The sequence below is a fragment of the Acomys russatus genome, chromosome 27 (genome assembly GCF_903995435.1).
Source record: "Acomys russatus chromosome 27, mAcoRus1.1, whole genome shotgun sequence".
Taxonomy (NCBI): Eukaryota; Metazoa; Chordata; class Mammalia; order Rodentia; family Muridae; genus Acomys; species Acomys russatus.
The window spans coordinates 6,813,326-6,835,931 of NC_067163.1; the positions used below are offsets into that span (position 1 = coordinate 6,813,326).

The following is a 22,606-nucleotide window of genomic DNA, read 5'->3' on the forward strand; positions in this document are numbered from 1 at the left end:
GTACCCCTGAGGACTTAACTCGTCCCTGCTATCCTCAGCTCTACCCAGTACCCTGGAAATGCATATAGAATACAAGCTTAAAGCAAGAACCCTCCCAATTCTAAGACCGGCCTCAGTGCAACACTACACTGAGAGCAATGAACATACAAATGTACCCTAGGGGGTTAACACACAATCTTACACACACAGTTAGGAAGATCTACTGGGGCTGGAGAGAGAGCGTAGCAGTTAAGAGCACGTTCTGTCCTTGCAGAGGACCTACATGCAGTTTCTCACCACCCACACAACGGCTCACAGCTGTCAGTGATGCCAACTTCGGGAGGGCCAACAGCCTCTTCTGGCTCTGAAGACACCAGGCAGACGCACACACAGTGCACCTACACAGATGCAGGCACACCCTCAACACACAATGTAGACAAGCCAATCTCCTTCCTAGTGACCATTTTGGTTGTCTACTGCCCTCTAAAGGCTCCCGAAAGACCTTCAGAGCAAGCTGACCCAGCTCTGTGGCCCAGGCGTGTTCAGCAGGCCATACCTGCAGCAGGAGACACCTTGCCACCCTAAGTCCAAGATTTCCTTAAAGAAATACCCTGGTGTGATCATCACAGCTTCAAGATCTCCTCCACAACTTGTACTTCCCCTGGTGCTGCTGTTAAGGTGGCTCAATCAAGTATCTACCCATTTCCCCTGGTGCTGCTGTTTAAGGTGTCTCCATCAAGTATCTACCCACTTTCCCCTGGCGCTGCTATTTAAGGTGGCTTGATCAAGTATTTACCCACTTCTCCTGGCACTGCTGTTTAAGTGGCTCGAGATCAAACACTTAACCAATTTACTTTCCAATGCTTTGGATTTAAAAGATGCTTTAAGAACCAGCATTTTCTGCATGTTTTGTGTTCAACATCCAATTGCCCTCATACCTCTCCTGATGGCATTCTGTGTGTGTGAATTACAGGTAAGAGTCACTCACACAGACAACAACTCACTGTTAGACTCAGGCTGGGTGCTGATTTCTTTGCAAATTTAATCCTGGCAACCCTAGGCAGTGGCACTGTCAGACCCAAGGCAGGCACAAGAGCTGTTCAACTCTAGACACAGAGACTCATCGAGTTACCCACACGAGTTTTGAAGAGGAAGGCACCTAAGGTACCACCTTTGTAAGATGTATCACTATTAAATACATCACCACAAAGAAAGCAGCTGCCAATCAGACCAGCTTGTGCTACACTTCAGTCTGTGGCCTCAAGTCACTTCTCAGCATCTGCCCTGCTCCCTCCCATTACTAATGCATACCGCCTCTCTACACTTCAATCCAGAACCACTGTGCCGTCCATCTTTCCAAAGGCAAGTGACCATGCTGTGGCTGGCACACATGCAGGCAGTGCAGTCCCTGGATGGCTGCAGTGAAGACAGAGCAACACTTCAGAAGTAATAGAGTACGGGTAAAAGAAAAACCAACAAAAAGAATTCGGAGCTACCTTGGCTTCCCATGGCTTTTTAATAGACAATGAGCTGGCTCAGCCTGCATACTGCTACTGTTTGTGGTAGGCACAGGCTGAACACAGAAGACTGACTTGTAGGCACCCATTCCAGCCTCTTGTCACCAAAGTGTCCTATAATGCAGTGACCAGAAAACTGTCACATATGTCTCCTTTCAGGTTCCTCCATAGGTTCTATGCTGAAGGAGACTTGGCTTCCCCAACAGGGCCTTCCATCTCTGATTCATTTTAGCTTGTTCTTGACTCATTTTTCTCCAAGACTTTCATTTTTGCCTTCCGATAATCCGAGAATCCACACTAAGTATTGACATCAATTGTAGAACCCTGGGCCAATCACTTCCCTTGCTCAACCTTGGACTCTCTCCACTGGAAGGAAAGACATGTTACAATGAGGTCTCCATGAAGAGTCCTGAGGGAGTCTGTGACCGACTGGTGATGACGCACCTAAAGGGGTTGTCTCCAGGGCAGACCCAGCACCCGGCAGGCGCACTGCCTCACTGCAAACTACCAGCAGGAGCAGCCCTGCTCAGCAGTCAGAAAGACAAAAGCGCGGACTGCTATCAGTCCAGTGTAATACGGGGCTTTCTGTGCACTATTTGAAAACAATTGTCACTTACTTTCTTTAGATTTATTTTTATTATTTAGTAATAAAGTTTATTGTATGAGTGTTTTACCTGCATGCAGAGGCTGTCAGAAGAAGGCATCAAGTCTTCTGGGACTGGAGTAATAGGTGGTTGTGAGCCACTATGTGGGTGCTGGGAACTAAACCTGGGTCCTCAGCAAGAACAGCAAGTGCTCTACACCACAGCCAGTCTCCAGCCACTTACTTACATCTCTTGAGCTCACGCAGTACTACTGTCTTACACAGAGCAGACTGCACTGCCACCAATCAGTGTGCTTTGTCACCAGCTATACCAGAGGGTTAATACTCTTCTACACTCCTCTAAAAGCCCGATGTCCACAAGTCAGTGGACATCTTAAGCAGAAGGAAATGCAATTGCAGGTCCGGCCTGGGGCGGCACACAACAGGACTCCTTAATGCACAAGCCTTGCCTCAGCTCTGCATGAAGACACTTGTTTCTCCTTGAGGACCAAAGAGGCCAGCTTTCTTTGTGAACGCTGTGAAGAAGACAGCATGCACCACTCTGCCAGCTTCAGCGTGTGAAACAGGAAGCTAGCTGCATTCCCTTTACTTCCTTCTCAGCTACCAGCAAGGAAACAGCCATCACTGAATACAAAGCAGTGCTGAGAGCCCTGGTAAAGGCCACTCTCTCCATGGCCACACTGGCCTGGTGGCCAGCACTGCTGCAGTCTGCTGTAGCCATCGCTATCTGGAGTCAGCCTGCAGCCCACAGCAGTGATGAGGAAACCTTTTCATCCAAACAACTGCTCAATCTTACTTATGACTAATTTTACTAATCAAAGGGCAGATTTAGCTCAGTTGTTCTTTAGAGAGGTTTATGAAATGTTTTCATAATTGATTTCAACATAATGAACTCAAAATTATCATAATTGAAGTCATTCAATATTGTAACATTAACACAATCGACTAAATATCTAAGTGTCTAACTATAGTTCTAAATTATAAAATATAAAACACGTCCACATCCTGGATTGTGGTCAAAAGGAAAATTAATGCTTCAAAGAGAATATAATTAAGGCACTAAGTGAATTTTGAATAAACCAGGGACCTATTGAAAGGTTTTCCTTCCTTGACTATTTGTGATTAAAAAATTAAATTAGGGGCTAGGGATAGCTCAGTGGTTAAGAGTACTGTCTGCTCTTTCAGAGAATCCATGTTAGATTCTCAGCACCCACATGGTAGCTCACAACTGTCTGTAATGCCAATTCCAGGGCATCCAACGCCTCTCTGGCCTCCATGCGTACCAAGCACACACATGGTGCACATACATAGGATCAGGCACTCACACACATAACATACATTATTATTGTTGTTGTTATTTTAATTAAACTACACCATGGACATCACTGAAAAACAAGCATGATTTTAAAAGAAACTTTATAGTATGGGGGGAGGGGAATCCAGTATGACTTAATTTTCTCTTACTCTGTAATGAAGTCAAGACACAATGACACAAATCAACCTTTTCCTACAACAGTGGGTCCTGTCAGCTCCGTTCTCAGCTGGCCTCGCTGGCCTCCTCTGCCTTTACCTGGCATGTTCCTCAGGAGTTTCGCATTGCACATGTGTCCTTTCCGTATGTCAGTGAGGATGTACTCCATGCGCTTGGCCCTCCACAGGAAGTTGAACACTCTCAGGTAGTGGCTCATGCATTCTCGCGTGAACACCTAGAGAGACAAGACAGGCTGCATCTCATGTGCAAAACACTCTCCTAGCCCAGGCCTAGCCTTCCCACAATCAGCAAACGCACAACTCCTGCCCAGTTTACAAGGGACCTAAAGTAAGGAAAGCAGTGCATCTCAGAAGAAGCAGGCTCTAACAGCAGCCACCTGGTTACTTACCAACCAGCAGCAGGTGTGATATGTGTGTCAGTCCTGTGGCTGGAGACACTGGCATGAAGGTGGTGTGACCAGCAGACAGCTTATCAAGACTTTTCTCCCCACACAGGGTGGAACTCTCTGTGTAGATCAGGCTGGCCTCTAACTCAGAGACCTACCTGCCTCTGTCCCCCAAGCACTAAGATTAAAGGCATGCACTGCCACGCTGGGCTTTGTTTGTTTGTTTGTTTGTTTGTTATGCTTTATATTTGCCTACATGTGTGTCTGTGCAACCATGTGCTGGGCATGCCTGGTGCCCTTGGGGGCCAGAAAAGGACACTGGATCCCCTGGGACTGTACTTACAGATGTGTGGATGCTAGGAGTAGAATGTGAGTCCTCCGGAAGCACAAGAAGTGTTCTTAGCCACTGAGCCAACTCTCTAGCCATAACTCAGGTGACTGTAAGCCCAGCCCAGGCCAGGCTAAACTTGAACCTGTGACTGTAACCCCCAACTCCTAAGCGACAGGCAGAGAAATCACTTGTTTTAGTAACGACATCTCCAAAGTAGTGGCAAACCTAGCGGCACCTCTACCCTAACAAGCCTTTCTGGTCATTGCCACAGGTTTACAGACTCCTTCCAAACCTCTGTTCAGTACCATGGATGTGGCTTCTCAGGCAAGTGATGTGTCCTGGTATAGAGACTGTCTCAGCCCTCCTCCTGTTTGTTGTCCCTCCCATGCTGGTCAAGGTATCAGGTAAACTACAAATAAATTAGTTCAACTAAGTGCCCCACCTAGCACTAGACAGTGAAGGAAGCCTCTGTAGAGCTGCGGGCACTGACTCTGCACAGGCCTGCAGCGTGGAGACAGGGCCAGCCTGCTCTGAAGGAGCTCTGATCTCCAAGAAACCTTGCCTTGTCTATGTCTGTCCTCCGGCCTTTCCGCGAGAGCCTGCAGCGCTCACTCTACCTTTTGACCTCACCATCTGTCTATCTACTCCACGCAGGCTCCTAGAACTTCATGCTTGCTCCTTTCACCTTAGCATGGGACTCTTACCCGTACACCAGCTTATCTTGTGTTCCACTGTGTGCCTCACACATATCATGGAACAACGGTCTATTCATGCTCCCTTACGCCACTCAATGGCAGGCTTTGAAAGGTACTTGATGGTGATGGTGAAGAGGAGGAGGAGGAGGACAAGGAAACAACTCCACACAGGAGTGACTGGAAACTGCTCCGAGTTCCAAAATCAAACCCATGGGCCTGGGGGGTTATCTGCAAGCTGCTTGTTTCCTACAGTATTAACTATCCTCGTGTGACTACACAAGCTGAGCTGATCTGGATGCCACGGGTCAATTGTAGGATTTCCTCTCTACACGTACACCATAGAGTAGCCCCTGGGGTGCCATATTCTCGCTGATTTCACAAGTTCAGTTAAGCCACGGTCTTTCATGTACCAACTACATAAAAGGAAGACATCATGGCTCTGACCTGAAAGCAAGAGTCACCACAGCACTTTTACCAGCTGGCTGGTTCCGCTAAGGGAGACTACAGCCTAGAGATACAGTAAGCTCCAGACTCCTCATCTGCAGAGACTCAACAGTGAGCAAGTCTCCAGACTGTCAGTGTGGGACAGCAGCTGCCTGAGGCCCTGTTCTCAGTGTCCCTCACCAGGCTGAGACGCTGCACACAGCACCGCTGCAAGCCCTCCAATTGGTCCTCTGCAGCTGGAATCAAGACTCCATGACCTCATCACACTTAAATCTGGATGGACTCTACCACAAATAACTTGAGACTTATGAGAAGCAAGGTCAACCAGAAATACTTCATATAGTTAATGAGCTGTATTTAGCTAATGCGTTCTTCAGTAACCTGGGTTGTGAATTTCACAATGTCCCAAATTAGACTTACCCAAAAATTTCACTGACATTTTATATCTTAGAATTAGTAGAACCTAACGGTGCTATTATACAAGATATAATTATATGATTGCTACAAGATCTATCCCTACTATAATTAAATTCTGTTCAAAAAATGACAACCTCAATTAATGAGAATAGAACGGAAACAGGTAACACACAAATTCAAGAGAAAAGCAGAAAAAAATAACTGTATTTATAAAATGGGCTTCCTTTTATCTTTTGTGTATTTTTCGTGTGTGTGTGTGTGTGTGTGTGTGTGTGTGTGTGTGTGTGTGTGTGTGTGTGTGTGTGTGTAGCTCAGCTGGGCCAGCCAGCCCACTCTGAGGCCCTGGCTCCTGTGCACTGGGATTGCAGGAGGGCTGCCATGTCCACCCAGCACTCACGTGAGAGCTGGAGACCTGAACTGCAGTCGCCAAGCTTGTACAGCAAACTCACCGCCCCATCGCCCCAGCCCCTCCTGTTACAGCTCAATACGTTCTGTGTGCAATCAAACCTGACAAATAATGTCTAATAGTGTGCAATACCATGCCTGTGGTGACAACAAGGATTAAAAATTCACCAGCCACAAACAGAAACTGCACAGCCATGCTTCCCCACACTTTGACCTGCTGAGCCACCACATAGCCCAGAGTCCCTTCTCCCTTTTCTCTATCTGGCAGCCCAGGCTCCTGTCACAACTTAGCTGTGTGTGACTGGGCTGTCACAGATGTGTCATTAAAATAAAGCTGTGGTATACATTTTTTTCTTTAGTCCTGCTGAAATTGTATTCAAAACCTTTGAGTTCTAGCTATACACAGCACACATGTACAGCTCTGACATGCCAGTAAGGTGTGTAACGAACCTATCGAATAAGTAAGTAAGCACAAGCCTAGAGCACACTCAGCCCACCTCCTTGTAAGGCACTTTCACTCTGTTAACAATCAGTGCAGTTGTCTTTACTATGGCATTTTGTCTTTGTAATGCACATAAGCTAGCTAGACAGACAGCAGGAAGTCCTGAACAATTTGCTGACACACCGTGCAGCTATGCTCAGTAACCACCACTCAGGACACTCAGAGAATGTTGAAAGATTCAACAGTTGTTCTTTCAAACTATTAGCTCTGACCTGATCAAAGTCATGTACGGGATTCATGAGGCTAAGAACCTGCCTAACAGTTCTCAGGCCACATGCCACAGGCCACTTAAGACACGTCTGTGGCTGCCATTCTGTGACTGTGGCTTCCATGGAATCACTACATAGCAAAGGATGTGACTCATGCCACAGAAGGGGCAGGCATAAAGCCACTCTGCCACAACCACTAAAGCAGGGATGTTAGAGCCCAGTCAAACTCAGCAAATATCCCCAGTAACAGAAGGGACACGATGCACTTCCCCAGCATTTGACACAGAAAGGACTAAGTCTCAGAGGCCCTGTACTCAGGACTCGCTCAGTCCTAAAGAGAGAGATCATGGCTAGAGAGGCAATTGAACCACAGACATGCGTGACGACTCCTCTAGCCGAGCGTCTGCGATGTGGTAGGAGAAATGGCCCTTCTCAACAAGTGAGTGGAAATGCATGAACAATGCGACAGCTAGAGGCTCATCAGCTTAAATGAATGCTAAATATCAAATTTCATCTAAGTAGGAAAAATACGATTCCCTTAAAATATACTCTATGCTTCCTTTCAAATTATCCTAAATTAGTTGCTACAGTCTAAGAATAATGGCATAAAATGAACAATGCATTTATTAAGCACTTGCTGAAACCTGTGACAGAAAAAAATGATATTTCTAAGAATTCTTAAAATAATGGAGCATTTCAGCACTCATTAATAATTATTTGAAACAGTCTTGGCTTATGCAACTCATTCAGTGGGTATAGCCTAACACCACAATTACTTTGAACCTCAGTTCTTAGAAAAGAAAGCCAGTTGGAAACAATGCAATTCCCAGCAATCCAAACAGCTGTGAACATTGCACACAAGTACACGGACGGTTGATCTTACAGTAGCAATTGGCCCATCGACGTGGTAATCCAGGCTGAAGACATCCCATCCAGTGTCACCTGGAGAGACCTAACAGTAATAAAACAAAACAGCAAATAACTGAAAGGCTTTGTACTTATTGCCAAAGAACCTGTCAACTGCTCAAAGAAAAGCAGTAAAATAAGGTGCAGGCTTTAAAAGTGCTCTGCTGTGCAAGCAACTATCGGCCTCCTCACTGGCACCAACGTTCAAGTGGCGAGAGGGAGTGGCACAGCCCCAGGGCTCTGTGATCGTGCAGAAGTGGTGCACATTCCAAGGGCTCTGAGATCATGTGGGAGTAAGTGATGCTCTTCTGAACAACCTGTGCATCTCTAGTAGTGACTAGATCAGGCAGGGAGCACTCACATTCATAACTCCGACTCCAAGTGCAGCCCTTCTGAGGAACAGCTGCAGTCCCAGCCTGCTGACATGTGCCTTACTTCAATTTACTATTAAATGTGCCTCACTTCACTAAGCACCTATGATGCACCCATGCTCTGTGGGACCCATCTCACACACAGCATCCAACCTGGGAGCTAGCCTCTCAGTAAGATGTGGCCTAACGAGAGGGATTTGCTTCCTCTAAAACAGGGCAGAGCACACCCAGGATGTTTAGTTTCCAGGAATGACCAGACTTGTGCCTGACATAATAGGAAGATACTGGAGAGGGCACTGGGAAGCAGCTGCCCCCAGCACCCTCATGTGCTCCTAGCCCCCTCACGTGCTCCCAGCCCCCTCACATGCCCCCAGCCCCCTCACGTGCTCCTAGCACCCTCACATGCCCCCAGCACCCTCACGTGCTCCTAGCCCCCTCACGTGCCCCCAGCACCCTCACGTGCTCCTAGCCCCCTCACGTGCTCCTAGCCCCCTCACGTGCCCCCAGCACCCTCACGTGCTCCTAGCACCCTCACGTGCCCCCAGCACCCTCACGTGCTCCCAGCACCCTCACGTGCCCCTAGCCCCCTCACGTGCCCCCAGCACCCTCACGTGCTCCTAGCCCCCTCACGTGCTCCTAGCCCCCTCACATGCCCCCAGCACCCCCTCACGTGCCCCCAGACCCCCCACATGCCCCCAGCACCCTCACGTGCCCCCAGCACCCTCACGTGCTCCCAGCACCCTCATGTGCTCCTAGCCCCCTCATGTACCCCCAGCCCCCTCACGTGTCCCAGTGTCCTCACGTGCCCCAATGCCCACATGTACCTCCAGTAGCCTCACGTCTAGCCTCTTGAGGATCTCTGGGCTATCAAACTGGGCATTCGTGGCTCTTACAGCAGTTTCAAGAATCCCTGTCAAGTTATGCTGATATAAAGTCGTTGCTGGGCGAACAAGTTCTGGCCTTAAGAAATGTGTTTGAAATTAAAGATAATGTTATTTGATTTTTTTTTAAAAACTATTAATTAAAAAAGTAAAAGTTCAAAAGCTGAAAAGACAAATGGGACAGATAAACACAGTTATAAAAGTATTATGGTCCCCAGCAACCACCCTGTGGTCTCAGTCAGGTTTCATAGAAATCCTTTAAGGAGCATAGGTCCAGAACCCTGTGTGCAACCACCGCAAAGACCACAAAGGCAGACACTCTGCAGAGCCCACACCATGCTCTTGGAGTGTTTTGTCTTTCTCTTACCCCTGTGCTTAAAATCTGTTACAATACCATTAAAACCCTAACTATGCTTCACTAAAGAAAGCCTCATGACATTAACTGCCAACAGGGTTGCAGAAAGCATTTCTTCAAAACAGTAAAAACATTCATTTTCATTCAGCTTGGCTAAAGGTACTTATATGTGCTACACATTGATAGTTTTCAAGTTATGACTGGCCTACAGATAGGATCATTATGATTTCCTACAAAGACCCAGCATCTATGTACCTAAGTATAGACTTCATAGTTCCAAAGGGCCCAGCACTAGCACACCATAATTACCTCAGCACCAGCACACCATTAAATACCTCAGCACCAGCACAGCATTGCCTCAGCACCAGCACACCATTAAATACCTCAACACCAGCACAGCATTGCCTCAGCACCAGCACACCATTAATTACCTCAGCACCAACACACCATAAATTGCCTCAGCACCAGCACACCATTTCAGTGCCAAGGGCTGTGCTTCCCGACATGAAGCCCCCACTCTCCTGACTAAGAGATTGCAGTCATCTCAGGTGTGCCTACGCACTGCTGGGTGGAGGCAAGGAGAAAAGACACACATCCTCAAATGGGCCTGCAGCCAACAGGAGATAGATGGTGGTCCTTACTTGTAAGTCACACCTTTGAGAGGAGACACTGTGCCTCCCCAGGAGGGAACACAGTAACACGGGAGGTGGCCTGCAATGCTCTCCAGACTCCAGCTTTGCTGTGCCTGGCTAGGCTGCCTACACATGTGCCCAGTCTGCACCCCATACACTTGTAGGCCAGCACCAAGGGAACATCCTCCCTTTAACAGCTCCTCACCACATTCCCTTTAAACTAACTCTCTAAGAAACCCCCCTCACTTCTGGTGTGGAAATGCTCTGCACCCAGTGGGATTGCGGCAGCCATACCAACCAATGACCAGCTCCAACCAGCGCCAGGCAGCTCCACCACACAACCCCCCTGGTGGAGAACATGGACAGCTGGGCACTGGACCTCCTGGGAAGTCAGATAAAGCTAACTTTAAGGCCACAGGTCCAGAACATTGGCTTCATTAGTGCAGGTGAGGTGTAACAGTAACTTGCTATATTTTTGTCCTACAGGGAACAGTTAGTTTGTACATTCTTAAAGGAACCACTGAGACACAGCAAGTGACAACACCCTTCAAATGCCTCAGTGAAAGCACTGGCCTCCTGTGGCATGTGGCCCGTTCACCACCAGCCCTGTCCAGAGACGTTCCACAACAGGAGGATGGCCACAGGGAACAGTGACAAGACAGCACTTTGTCAAGCTGCAGAAAACACATGAACCAAGAGGCCAACTTAAAACGTGTATTTGTCCAATGAACTTCAGACTGAAGCCAAAGTTCACTGTGACTGCCTTCCAACTCCATCCACTCAGGGGCCACTGCACATGTCACAGTGCCCACAGGGACACCACACACATCTGATGGTCTGCTGGCCACAGAGGAAAAGGTAAGGCATGAGAGCCATGAAAATGTCATCCATGCAGCTTATTTTAAACACAGACTTTGTAAGCAATTCATTTGCTCTGATGCCACCTATTCTCAGGCCTTCATCTCACTTTAGCAAATCCATCAGGTGCCGTATGAAGTCTCCCTGGCCGAGAAGCAGGTAGCGCCGCATGGCCTGCATGTGCTCCAGAAGACTGTACTTTTTATTGAGGACATCTAACAGATATTTGCTGGTCTCAAAATAAGCAGCGTCAATTTTCCCTTGAAATGCATTTTCCAAGTCTGTGAATAAATCCGCAGCTGTAAAAACAAAAGGGACAGGCACACATCCATATGTAACATGGGTCTTAACAGGAAGTCAAGGCATTTATGGAACCAGAGCCAACCATTAATGTAGACCCAACCCTGCCACAGCCAGTGAAGGCAGAGCAGCGCTGAACCTTCAAGGCCAGGCAGGATCCCCTGGAGCAGGAGTAGATGCTGGCACTTGGACTTCCAGGATTCCTGCCCCAGCACTGCATGCAAGCTTAATGATCAAACTGCAGGCTGTAGCTAAGGAAGTCTCACTTGACTGGCCTCACAGCCACGTCAGAGCATCAGAGTCCCAACAGGACTGGAAGACCCTGGGGAACCACCTGCATGGCTTCCACCTCCTCTTCCATGTCTTTCTTAAACATAGGTAAACCCAAATCCAGCTCTGGCTCCCACCTCTCCCCCAGACTATCCCAGAGGCCATGCAGAAGTCCACATGTGAGCTGCTTGTGTGGGGAGCTGCCGCTCTCAGGGGCTACACAGGCTGCCTCCTGACCTCAGAAGCTCCTGCCACAGCCTCGGCCTGTCCTTAGCCAGCACGGGGAGACAGGTGCGTCCCAATCCTCTAGATTCTGGTCTAGCCTTTGGCCACCGGCAATACAACATCTTATGTAAAGCCAAAGAATCAAGATGGCAAGATGGCTAGAGAACAGGAAATAAGCTGACGGGAGAACACTGAGGCTGAGGCAGGCAGCAAGCAGAGAGGAGCAGGGGGCACATCTCTAGCAGCTGCCAAATAAGCCTTAGAAGGCAGGCAGAGACGGATCTCTGAAGCCCCTGAGGCCTAGGCTTGCACTGCCTTCCCACCTGCTTCCCTGACTTACTGCCCTTTTATCACCGCGGGACTAAAGCAATGAAAAGTATAAGGAGGGAACAGTTAGCTCTACTCCAATGCTACTAACTCCACATTAAAACATTTGAGCATCCACATAACAATAGATACGTCATGCATGTACATGTATGCTCTGTATGAGCACATTTTAGTAATCCAGGGAACGTGTGAATGCTATACAGTAAAAAGCTTTAAGCAATAGATCATCACCACCAGGGCCACTACCACTGCCTACACTCACCACCTCACAGCGTCATAACCACATGACCTCACAGTCACCACCATCACAATCCCAGCACTGTCACCACCATTACAATAGCCATACCATCACGGGGAGACTCTGCAGACTTGGTCACAGCTATCATTTTTGTGGTAGGTGTCTGATCGTGACAAACTTGATGCAAGAAATTTATTGACTTTCCTATCAAAAGGACCTAAAAAGGAAAATAAGCTATGATTCACCTTTATACAAGTTAGTGACCCAAACAATTCAAATACTCACACATTACATATTAGCTATGATTTAAAAACACAGGACATGAGTGCTAGGTCTGTATCAGGTGAGCTCTGGGAGCTGGAAATTAGTCACACAGCCAAGCATTCGCAGTCACAGCATCTACAGGAAGGGCAAAGTGTCTTCCAGCCCAGCCCTACCTTCCGAGACTGGTCCATTGTAATGAAGGAAGGGATCATAGATTTCCTCAGCGTGTACTTGTCATGCCACAGCCGGTCGGTTTTAACAGTTGGATCCGATGCCACAAAAAACTAAGAGGAAAAGAACACTAGCATTAGAAATATTTATGAGAAATTTACTTACTAGTAACAAACTATTACGAAGTTATCCATAAATAAGTACTTCGGAGGCAAGGAGCCCACTCACTTAGACAATGAGCTTGCTTGACAATACCACTCTGGACAGAAAGCTCTCTAAGTTGACTGTGTTCCCAGACATTTAAACCCAAACTACAATAAAACCAAGCTGCACCCTGCCTTGGAGACAGGAGCAAGCCTTAGCATAAGGACAATGAAGCCGCTCCCTGGCAGCCTCCAGGGACCACGTCCTGCAGGTTCTATGGGCTCAGGGGGGGGGTCTTCTACCTTGGTATCCACATGGAATTCCAAGGCTTTCTCAGCAATCAACTCACATCCAGTGGCCCTCGGTTTATGTGCTCATGACCACCTCCACCTCACAGAGTGCCACAGGCTGGAACAGCAGCACCCGAACACACACACTAGTCACAAAATGCCACCTACTGAGCCCAGAGCACTCAGGACTTCTCACGCAACAGGCCAACCTCGAGCAACCAGCGAGGGGCAATGGAGAGACTTCCTCATGTGACTCTCCCCTGGCAGCACCTATGGCAAGCACACTTCTACCTCACCCAACCAAGTCACAGCTCATCTTCTCCCTCCCACACCTACATCCCAGAAAGGACATTCTGTAGCAGGAAGAAAATCCAGCAGCCATAGCCTCTAGCTTATCTACAGTACAAAGAGGTCGATTTCATTTTTAGCCACAAGGCTTCATACGCACTGTTGCTCCAGTCCCTACAAATTTGTTTTCTGGGAGCAGAACTGATCAGTCTGTATGTACGTGATGCCACACAGACCTCCAAAGCCTGTGCTGCTAGCACCCCCAGCAGCAGGGAGCCCTGTACTCTGCACCCTTACTAAAGGAAACTGAGCTACTAACACAGCGCAGGTGCCCTTAGGTGTTCTCCTGTGACCTGTCTCTAGCCTAGCTTTCTATTTTGACTTTTATTAACATACAGATTCTTCATACATTATACATTTAAAATTAGGAATCACCGCACATTACAAATTTAGCCTTCCCATGTTAATTATCTGCCAGTGTTTGAGGTATGTTCCATGGTGTGCGTGCGTGTGCGCATGCACGCCCTGTTCCAGTCTTGATGTTGCTATTATGGCTTCAGGCTTCCTTACTCTGATACAATTTCCCATTTCCAGATTACAGAAGTACCCTTTTATGTATTATCATTTTATTTTTATTATTTGGTGCTATTTCTATCATTAGTTTCTCTAAATAAAATACTATCTTTTTATTGGTAAAATCTTTTTGAAGTATGTTATACTTTAAAAAAAAAGATTTATTATTTATACTGTATTCTGCATGCATGTGTGCCGGCATGCCAGAAGAGGGGACCAGATTTCATTATAGATGGTTGTGAGCCACCATGTGGTTGCTGGGAATTGAACTCAGAACCTTTAGAAGAGCAGCCAGTGCTCTAAACCTCTGAGCCATCAGCCCAGCCCCTGTTATACTTCTAATATGCTGCTAAATGTGGAACGCTATCTGAGGTGGTGGTCCATGTCTTTAATCCCAGTCATGGAGGCAGACATATCTCTGCAAGCTCTCGGCCAGCCAGGGCTACATAGTAATATTCTGTCTCCAAAACAAACAAACAAATAACTGAAAGCTAGAAACTACTAGCTACATTAATTCTAACACTGGTTTATCTTGGGTTTCCTATTTAGATGAGCATACAGTTGATGAATAAAGCCAATGTTGTTGGGAAATATCAAAAAGCAAGTGAATTTGTCAACCATCTATAATGATCATAAAGCTTCCCACTGTCACAGGTCCCTGAGAAGTAGAGGAAAAGTACTAATCTTTCCAGGAAAAACAAGATGCAAATTTACATTTATGAATACAGGCCAGAGTAAGAGATAATCAGGATTTCAAAGAACACTTTAAGAACTCGGTGAGAAATAATTTAATGTCAGAAAGTGGCATTCATTATTTACTTCCAAGAAAAACGATGTATGACATGACGCAGTCCAGGTGAAACTGCGTAGACACAAACACTACTCACTGGTGATCAGACTACTCCAAACATGTGCTTTCCTCTGCTAGATGTGCTTCTACAATCGAAATGTTTAAACTGTACAAATAATGTGCCAATCAGAAAAACTTTAATAATCGATACAGTTGATGTTTAGCTGATTTTGTTTTTAGATAGCATCGTTCTCTCAGAGCTGCCCATGATGTCTCACACTTGACTCTGTACCCGTACTTGTGAATGCTGGCTGTCTTGGGGTCACAGAGCAGGGCTCAGCTGTTTTCAACTAACTAACTAACTAACTAACTAACCAACCAACCAAGGTAGCTCGGGGAAACAAACACTGCTGTGACGAGGTTACCACAAAACACGTACTGAAATTAACCCTGAGAGAAATCAGAAATGTTCTAAGCCCGCTGCAAGCATCTCCCGGTGACCATCCCTGTGCTACAACTGCCCTCTGGCTTGCCATCCAACAGATGAGATTAACTGCATGTAAATTGTATTTCTGTTACTCACTTAAACACAAGAGCTAGTTTTTACAGACAGCACACCAATTTATCCTGATAGTTGGAGTGCAGCTGGGTTGCTATCAGTGTGAACAAGAAGGATTTTAATTTAAATTATAAAAAAAGCTCCCAGACAATTCAGTCATCTTTGGAAGTCACACATTGCTTCTTCTAGGGCACAGGGGCGTGCAATCACTCTACAAGCAGCTAGTAGTGAGCACAAAGGGTGTGCTCATCTTTAGGATACAATGAACTGAGAGACATATATGGTGGCAGAGGAAGAACCGAGGTCAGAACATAATTGCACTAAGCCTTCGTTGTATTGATGCATTTCCCCCTCAAGGTCTTTTGATTTCTACTATTATGTCAAACACAGAAAGAATCTAGGAGAAAAAAAAAATTGTCATTGTACCCTGATTTCTCATTAACTGCTAGACAAATGTGCACTCCCCACCCAAAACAGAAGCCACGGGGAGATTTGCTTAGTGTGCAGCTTAGTCCCCAGGCGCTCCCACGGCAACCTGCCTGCTCCGGTAGCCAGGACCCAGCTTAGGACTTGAAAAGCTCACAGCCCCTTCATCCAGTCAGCTTCCCCGTATCACAAAGGTCAGGGACTAGGCCAACACCCAAGCTACAGTTTCAAGCAGCACCAGGCTCCAGTTTTGTTGGCTAAACTTATCCCTACGTATTGAATGTTTTTGATGTGCATGGAGCTGTCTTCCTTGCTTCCTGTGTGTAGCATTTACCAGCATTGAGAAACCCAAGGATTTCTGGCACTGACTGGCAGTCTGCTAGTTTGAGAACCTTAGCACTAGACCCAGGTGTGCCTCCTTTCCAGTGCACTTCTCTGCAGTCCACACTTGGGGTTTCTTTATGCTAAGACCATGTCGCCTGCGAAGGTTATCTCTTCCATTCTTTTCTACCGGATTGGATCCCTCTTCACTACTGTCTTGCTGGCACAAATAGAATACTGAGTAGAAGTGGGCTATCGGTACCGTGTCTGGGTCTTCATCCAGGAGCAAGGGAGACAGCCTCTTACCAGCCCCATGCATTAGCTGCTACTGTTCCAAAGACAGCTCTCTTCTGATCACGGCTTTGGTGTTTTATTGCTGAGTTGTACTGAATGTCAGCAGACAATTCTCTAGCATCCGCAGAGCAGACTGTGTCCTTTACACTCTCATCATGGCCCTTACTCTGATGGACTATGGGCTCTTACTCTGATGGACTATGGCTCTTACTCTGGACTATGGGCCCTTACTCTGATGGGCTATGGCTCTTACTCTGATGGACTATGGGCCCTTACTCTGATGGACTATGGGCTCTTACTCTGATGGACTATGGGCCCTTACTCTGATGGGCTATGGCTCTTACTCTGATGGGCTATGGCTCTTACTCTGATGGGCTATGGGCCCTTACTCTGATGGGCTATGGCTCTTACTCTGATGGACTATGGCTCTTACTCTGATGGGCTATGACTCTTACTCTGATGGGCTATGGGCTCTTATTCTGATGGACTATGGGCCCTTACTCTGATGGACTATGGGCCCTTACTCTGATGGACTATGGCTCTTACTCTGATGGGCTATGGGCTCTTACTCTGATGGGCTATGGGCTCTTGCTCTGATGGGCTATGGGCTCTTACTCTGATGGGCTATGGGCTCTTACTCTGATGGGCTATGGGCTCTTACTCTGATGGACTATGGGCCCTTACTCTGATGGACTATGGGCCCTTACTCTGATGGACTATGACTCTTACTCTGATGGGCTATGGCTCTTACTCTGATGGGCTATGGGCTCTTACTCTGGACTATGGGCCCTTACTTTGATGGGCTATGGCCCTTACTCTGATGGACTATGGCTCTTACTCTGGACTATGGGCCCTTACTCTGATGGGCTATGGCTCTTACTCTGATGGGCTATGGCTCTTACTCTGATAGACTATGGTCCTTACTCTGACGGACTATGGCCCTTACTCTGATGGGCTATGGCTCTTACTCTGATGGGCTATGGTCCTTACTCTGACGGACTATGGCCCTTACTCTGATGGGCTATGGCTCTTACTCTGATGGGCTATGGCTCTTACTCTGATGGACTATGGCTCTTACTCTGATGGGCTATGGCCCTTACTCTGATGGGCTATGGCCCTTACTCTGACGGACTATGGCCCTTACTCTGATGGGCTATGGCTCTTACTCTGATGGGCTATGGCTCTTACTCTGATGGGCTATGGTCCTTACTCTGACGGACTATGGCCCTTACTCTGATGGGCTATGGCTCTTACTCTGATGGGCTATGGCTCTTACTCTGATGGGCTATGGCTCTTACTCTGATGGACTATGGTCCCTACTCTGATGGACTATGGCTCTTACTCTGATGGGCTATGGCCCTTACTGATGGGCTATGGCCCTTACTCTGATGGACTATGGCCCTTACTCTGATGGACTATGGCTCTTACTCTGATGGACTATGGCCTTTACTCTGATGGACTATGGGCTCTTAGTCTGATGGGCTATGGTCCTTACTCTGACGGACTATGGCCCTTACTCTGGACTATGGGCCCTTACTCTTGATGGTCTGTGGTTCTTACTTTGATGGACTATAGCTCTTCTCTGATGGACTATGGGCCACACTCTGTATTACTACGATGAATCCCCTTTTGGTAACAATGTTTTCAATGTGCTCCTGGTAATTAGTGGAGGCTTTCCACATCTGTAGGTAGTCCTGAGAGATGTGGTCACATATTTGCCTTGTGTGGTACTGTGATGGCCTCATAAAATGATGGAAATGTCCCTCCCGGTTGCACTTCGCAGTCTGGGGAGGTTGGTGGAGACTCTGCAGCTGTCTGGTAGAACTCCCTCAACAGCCATCTCATCGCAGCCTTGCCTCATGAATGTCTCAGTCTCCGGGGATCACTGACCTGCTGGAGGTCTGAGCACATTCCTTTTTCCTAGTGACTCAATCTGGGAGTCCTGCTTCTGGGAACTAACGCACTTGGGTTGTACTCAGAGGACTCTCTTCTCTCTCCCTTTCTGCCTGAGACTGTCAGTGCCTGCAGACTCAATCACCTGCCACCTTCTGGCCTTCTCATGGAAAGGCAGCTGCTGAGTTCCTGCTGTTTCCTGCTGCCATTCTACTATGCCATGTCCTGTTGCTCTCCATAGACCTGTTCATTACATTTCTCATCAACTGAAAATGGACAATAAGTGATTTGTCCATCAGGTGCATGGACAGGCTCAGGCGCTGTCTTTTCCCTTCCTTACTCTTCCTGTCTGTCAAACGGAAGGCCTCATCTCACTCTTAGGCAGTGGGTACATCTCTCTCCCTGCTCAGGCCTACTGCAGAACAATCTTAGGCTTTTTGTCGCTGTGACAAAATACCTGCTAAAACAGCTTTGGAGAGGACAAGTTACCCTGGCTCCTGTGTCAGGGGTTGTGCCCACAGTGGTAGGCAGGATACAGAGCAACGGATGCCTCTCCACTGTCTTTCTGTTCCCTCTGGTAGAAGAACCTGGGCCCCAGCCTGCCTCTGGGATGCTGCTGCTCACTAGTCCCCATCGGGGTCCAGGCGGGTGCACCCTACTAACTAGTCCCCATTGGGGTCCAGGTGGGTGCACCCTACTTAGTCCCCATTGGGCTCCAAGCAGGTGCACCCTCCTATCTAGTCTCCACTGGGCTCCAGGTGGGTGCACCCTCCTAACTAGTCCCCATTGGGCTCTAATCAGGTATACCCTCCTAACTAGTCTCCACTGGGCTCCAGGTGGGTACACCCTCCTAACTAGTCCCCATTGGGCTCTAGGCAGGTGCAACCTCCTAACTAGTCCCTTTGGGCTCCTTCTCACAGACACATGCAGGTGGCCACCTGCCGTGCTTTACCAGGTGCTTCCTAAGGCCACTGAGGCTGGCCACTGAGACTGACTGCAAGAGCTATTTTTCAACTCACAATGTCTACACGGCTCCCCTTTCAGTTTCTCCTTACCAGGTTTTACACCTTCTTCTTCTGGCCCAGAAGCATTTCCCACTGCAGACAGTCCATAAACTACAACTCACTTACAGCCATTGAGTTGGCACTTGAAAAAAATTCAGCTTCACAATCAAATTCTAGCTCACTTTGGTCATGCTGAGGAAGAATTAGCCTATGAGAGGGCTACAGAGGCAAAACCCTCAAGTTTGTATTACTCAACAACCAAATATACAATGTAATTCTTTAAGCTACCAAATTTGTATGGTAAACCTATTATTTGCAGTTTAAAAAAAAAAATGTGACTTAAAACTTAAATGAAAACTATTTAGAGTTCACTAGACAATGAAGGACATCAGGGACCTATATTCAGGACAAGAGATGGCCAAATGTTCCAGAGACTCACTCTAGCCTCACCTATTCCCAGAATGCCCTTGACAGGCCCAGACTTTATATAGATCTAGGGGAGAGGGAAGGCTGGGTGAGGAAGACCCAGCAGCAATGGAGCAGGGATTAAGTCACAGCAAAGTGGACTGAAGGGACAAGCACAGCAGCCCTCACCACATGGCACCTAAGCTCAGAGAGAACTGCTGCCTGTCAGTCATGCAACAGCAAAGAAGCAATGCAAATAGCACCAGGGTCAAAGGGTCACATGGGCAGAGGAACTGGCACACAAAGGACTAGGGGCTTGGTCTTGCTGGTGCCTTGTAAACCCCCGCAATTATGAATTAGCATGGGGAGGTGTGAAAAGATTGGTGAGTCATGTGATAACATGCTAATTTTCAGGGAACACAGGGGAAGGACCCATACACAACTCATGGCACTTTTCTAGATATTTTAAATTAAGTCAAGAGCAAAGCATGAAAAAATAAAATAAAGTCTTTCAATGGGATAAGAAGTGAGGTTACACTTGCCGAGTGACAAGATGAATCTATTCTATCATGCTCACTGGACCAAGACACTTTGTAACTTCTAAAACCCAGGGCTAGAGAGATGACTTAGCAAATACAGAAAAACAAACAAAGCCTGGACAGAAGCTGGAGAGACAGCTCAGAGCTTAAGAGCAAGTGTCGCAACTGCCGAGGATGCACGTTTGACTCTCACCTCCCACACTGTGTGCCTCACAGCTCCTATAGCTCCAGCTCCAGAGGAGCCAAAGCTCTCTTCTGGACTCTTGGGCACTGTCCTCACACATGCAATTTAAAATAAAAGAAGGTTCTTTGACTCTTTTTCTTCTGTTTGTTTTTATTTTATTTATTTATTTATTTTTAGGTGCTCATTTGTTTTCTAATATATGAAAGCGTATGGATTTAGGTGAAAGGGGAGGTGGGAAGGACATGGGAGGAGTTGGGGGAGGGATAATAATATAATAATCAGAATATATTATATGGAAAAAATAGAAAAAACCCAACACCATTAGAAAAAAAAAAACAAAAACAAAAACCTGGGTATGATGACACCTACTTGTAATCCGAGTGCTGGAGAGAGAGACAGGCAGATTCCTGGGGCAGGCTGGGTAGCCAGCCTAGTTTACTCAGCAAGGTCCAGGTCAAATGAGAGACCCTGTCTCAAAAAGTGAAGGTGGAAGTCGTCTGAAGATCAAGACCCGAGACTGCACACATGTGTGCGCGCACACACACATACACACACACAAAATCAAATCTTAGAGTCTTACTCACATTCCCAGCAACCAGGTATCTTCAGAAGAATACCTCAAGTGTACACTGTGCTACATAACAGCAAATCAGTGTCTGATAAAATTAATGAACAATTATGTACCGCACATTTCAGAACTCCAGACAGAAGCCTGGCGATATGGGTTAGTGGTGGAGAATTTGTCTAATAAGCATGTGACCTGGATTCAACTTCCGCTCCTGCACTTACTTCCATGGCAAGCAGCAGAGGTTTTACTATGGTGTCTATTTATTTCTTAACCTCTTAGCATAAGTGAATATAGGATACAACTTTCATCAGGTTTCTGTTTCCATTTCTTAGTGCTACTGACAGCACTTCTGAGTGTGTTGTCGCTGGCCCTGTTCCCAACCACCACAAAGTCCTCTAGTGTCTGTTGGCTGCATGGTTCTGTGTGTCAGAGATTTTTAGGAACACCCATGTTACATCGCACCTTAACTACCTGTTTTTCAAAAGGAAAATAAACCCAGATGCAATAGCTTGCTTCACTCAAATACTCAGCACCAAGCTGACAAGTTTATAAAATAACCACGTGAAGAGACACCCACCCCAGTGTGTCCGCAGGCCCTAGGGTGGTGCTCTGCCATCAGCCAGCCGGTGATCTGTGTCAGTGAGCCTGGACATGCGTATTTCCCCCTAACCACGTGACTGTGCTGATCACAGAGTAGCACCGTGCCAGAGGTGCATGGCCTTCAGAGGAGGCACAGGCCTGTTCAGAGAGATGATGCTGGTCGAGATAGCCGCACTGGAGAAGGGGGCGCCCACAGCACTTAGCCCCAAGCCTTGGTACTTACTTCGTGGTACGTGTCCTCCAGCTCCCCATCATAGATCCATCGGTAGAGGAAGCTCAGGACGGGGTGAGACACCAAGCTCAGAATGTGCTGCACCAGGGACTTCATGTAGGGGTCCCCTGTCTTTGTATAGGCATGGACAGCAGAGGCCAGCTCACCCCCTTTCCGTCCTAGGGGAAATAAGGAAAAAAATACACAAAAATAGCCAAACTTGAAGTCATGACACAAACAATCACTTAATATTAACCAAAGACAGCAAGTGACAGTGATAATGTGCCTCTGCTTTCTTCAGTCAGTACGGACCTTGTGTACCTAGCGACAGTAGCAGCACAGCCTGGGCACTGAGATGCAGCCTCTGGCTGTACAAACACTCAAGCAGGAGTCAGCCAACAAGCTTTTCAGCTGTAAAACTGACTACGAGTGACCAGCTGCCCCGTCTAGAGTCTTAAGATTCACACTTTACTCTGCAATTTAGCTCACACCTAAGTACTCATGAAAAGCAAAGGCTCTAAGGACAACATAACAAGACGTGGGGTGTGGCACACAAGGCCAACCGCCTGCCAGCAGCAGTGCAGCGCTGCAGCAGGACCCTGAGGAAGGTCCAGGAGTGGCAGACCTGGGTTCTAGCAATGCACGCCCGGAGTTGGCAGTGTGTGTCAGAGGCTCCTACTCTTATGCACGTTGCTCTGGTGTGCAAGCAGACGGGGCGATGAGAGACACCTAGGAATCC

The 22,606-nt window shown here is 47.4% G+C and overlaps 1 protein-coding gene across 1 annotated transcript in view; it reads right to left on the bottom strand.

The window, feature by feature from the left end:
• The window catches only part of Tubgcp3 (tubulin gamma complex associated protein 3), a 58,546-nt gene that overhangs the window by 10,947 nt on the left and 24,993 nt on the right, over positions 1 to 22,606 (bottom strand). The window contains exons 11-17 of the mRNA XM_051169493.1: positions 21,880 to 22,046; positions 12,781 to 12,891; positions 12,452 to 12,560; positions 11,093 to 11,282; positions 9,082 to 9,217; positions 7,864 to 7,932; positions 3,671 to 3,806 (exon numbers count right to left, since the gene is read on the bottom strand). Of these exons, the coding sequence (XP_051025450.1) occupies positions 3,671 to 3,806; positions 7,864 to 7,932; positions 9,082 to 9,217; positions 11,093 to 11,282; positions 12,452 to 12,560; positions 12,781 to 12,891; positions 21,880 to 22,046 (918 nt within the window). The remainder of the gene's footprint in view (positions 1 to 3,670; positions 3,807 to 7,863; positions 7,933 to 9,081; positions 9,218 to 11,092; positions 11,283 to 12,451; positions 12,561 to 12,780; positions 12,892 to 21,879; positions 22,047 to 22,606) is intronic.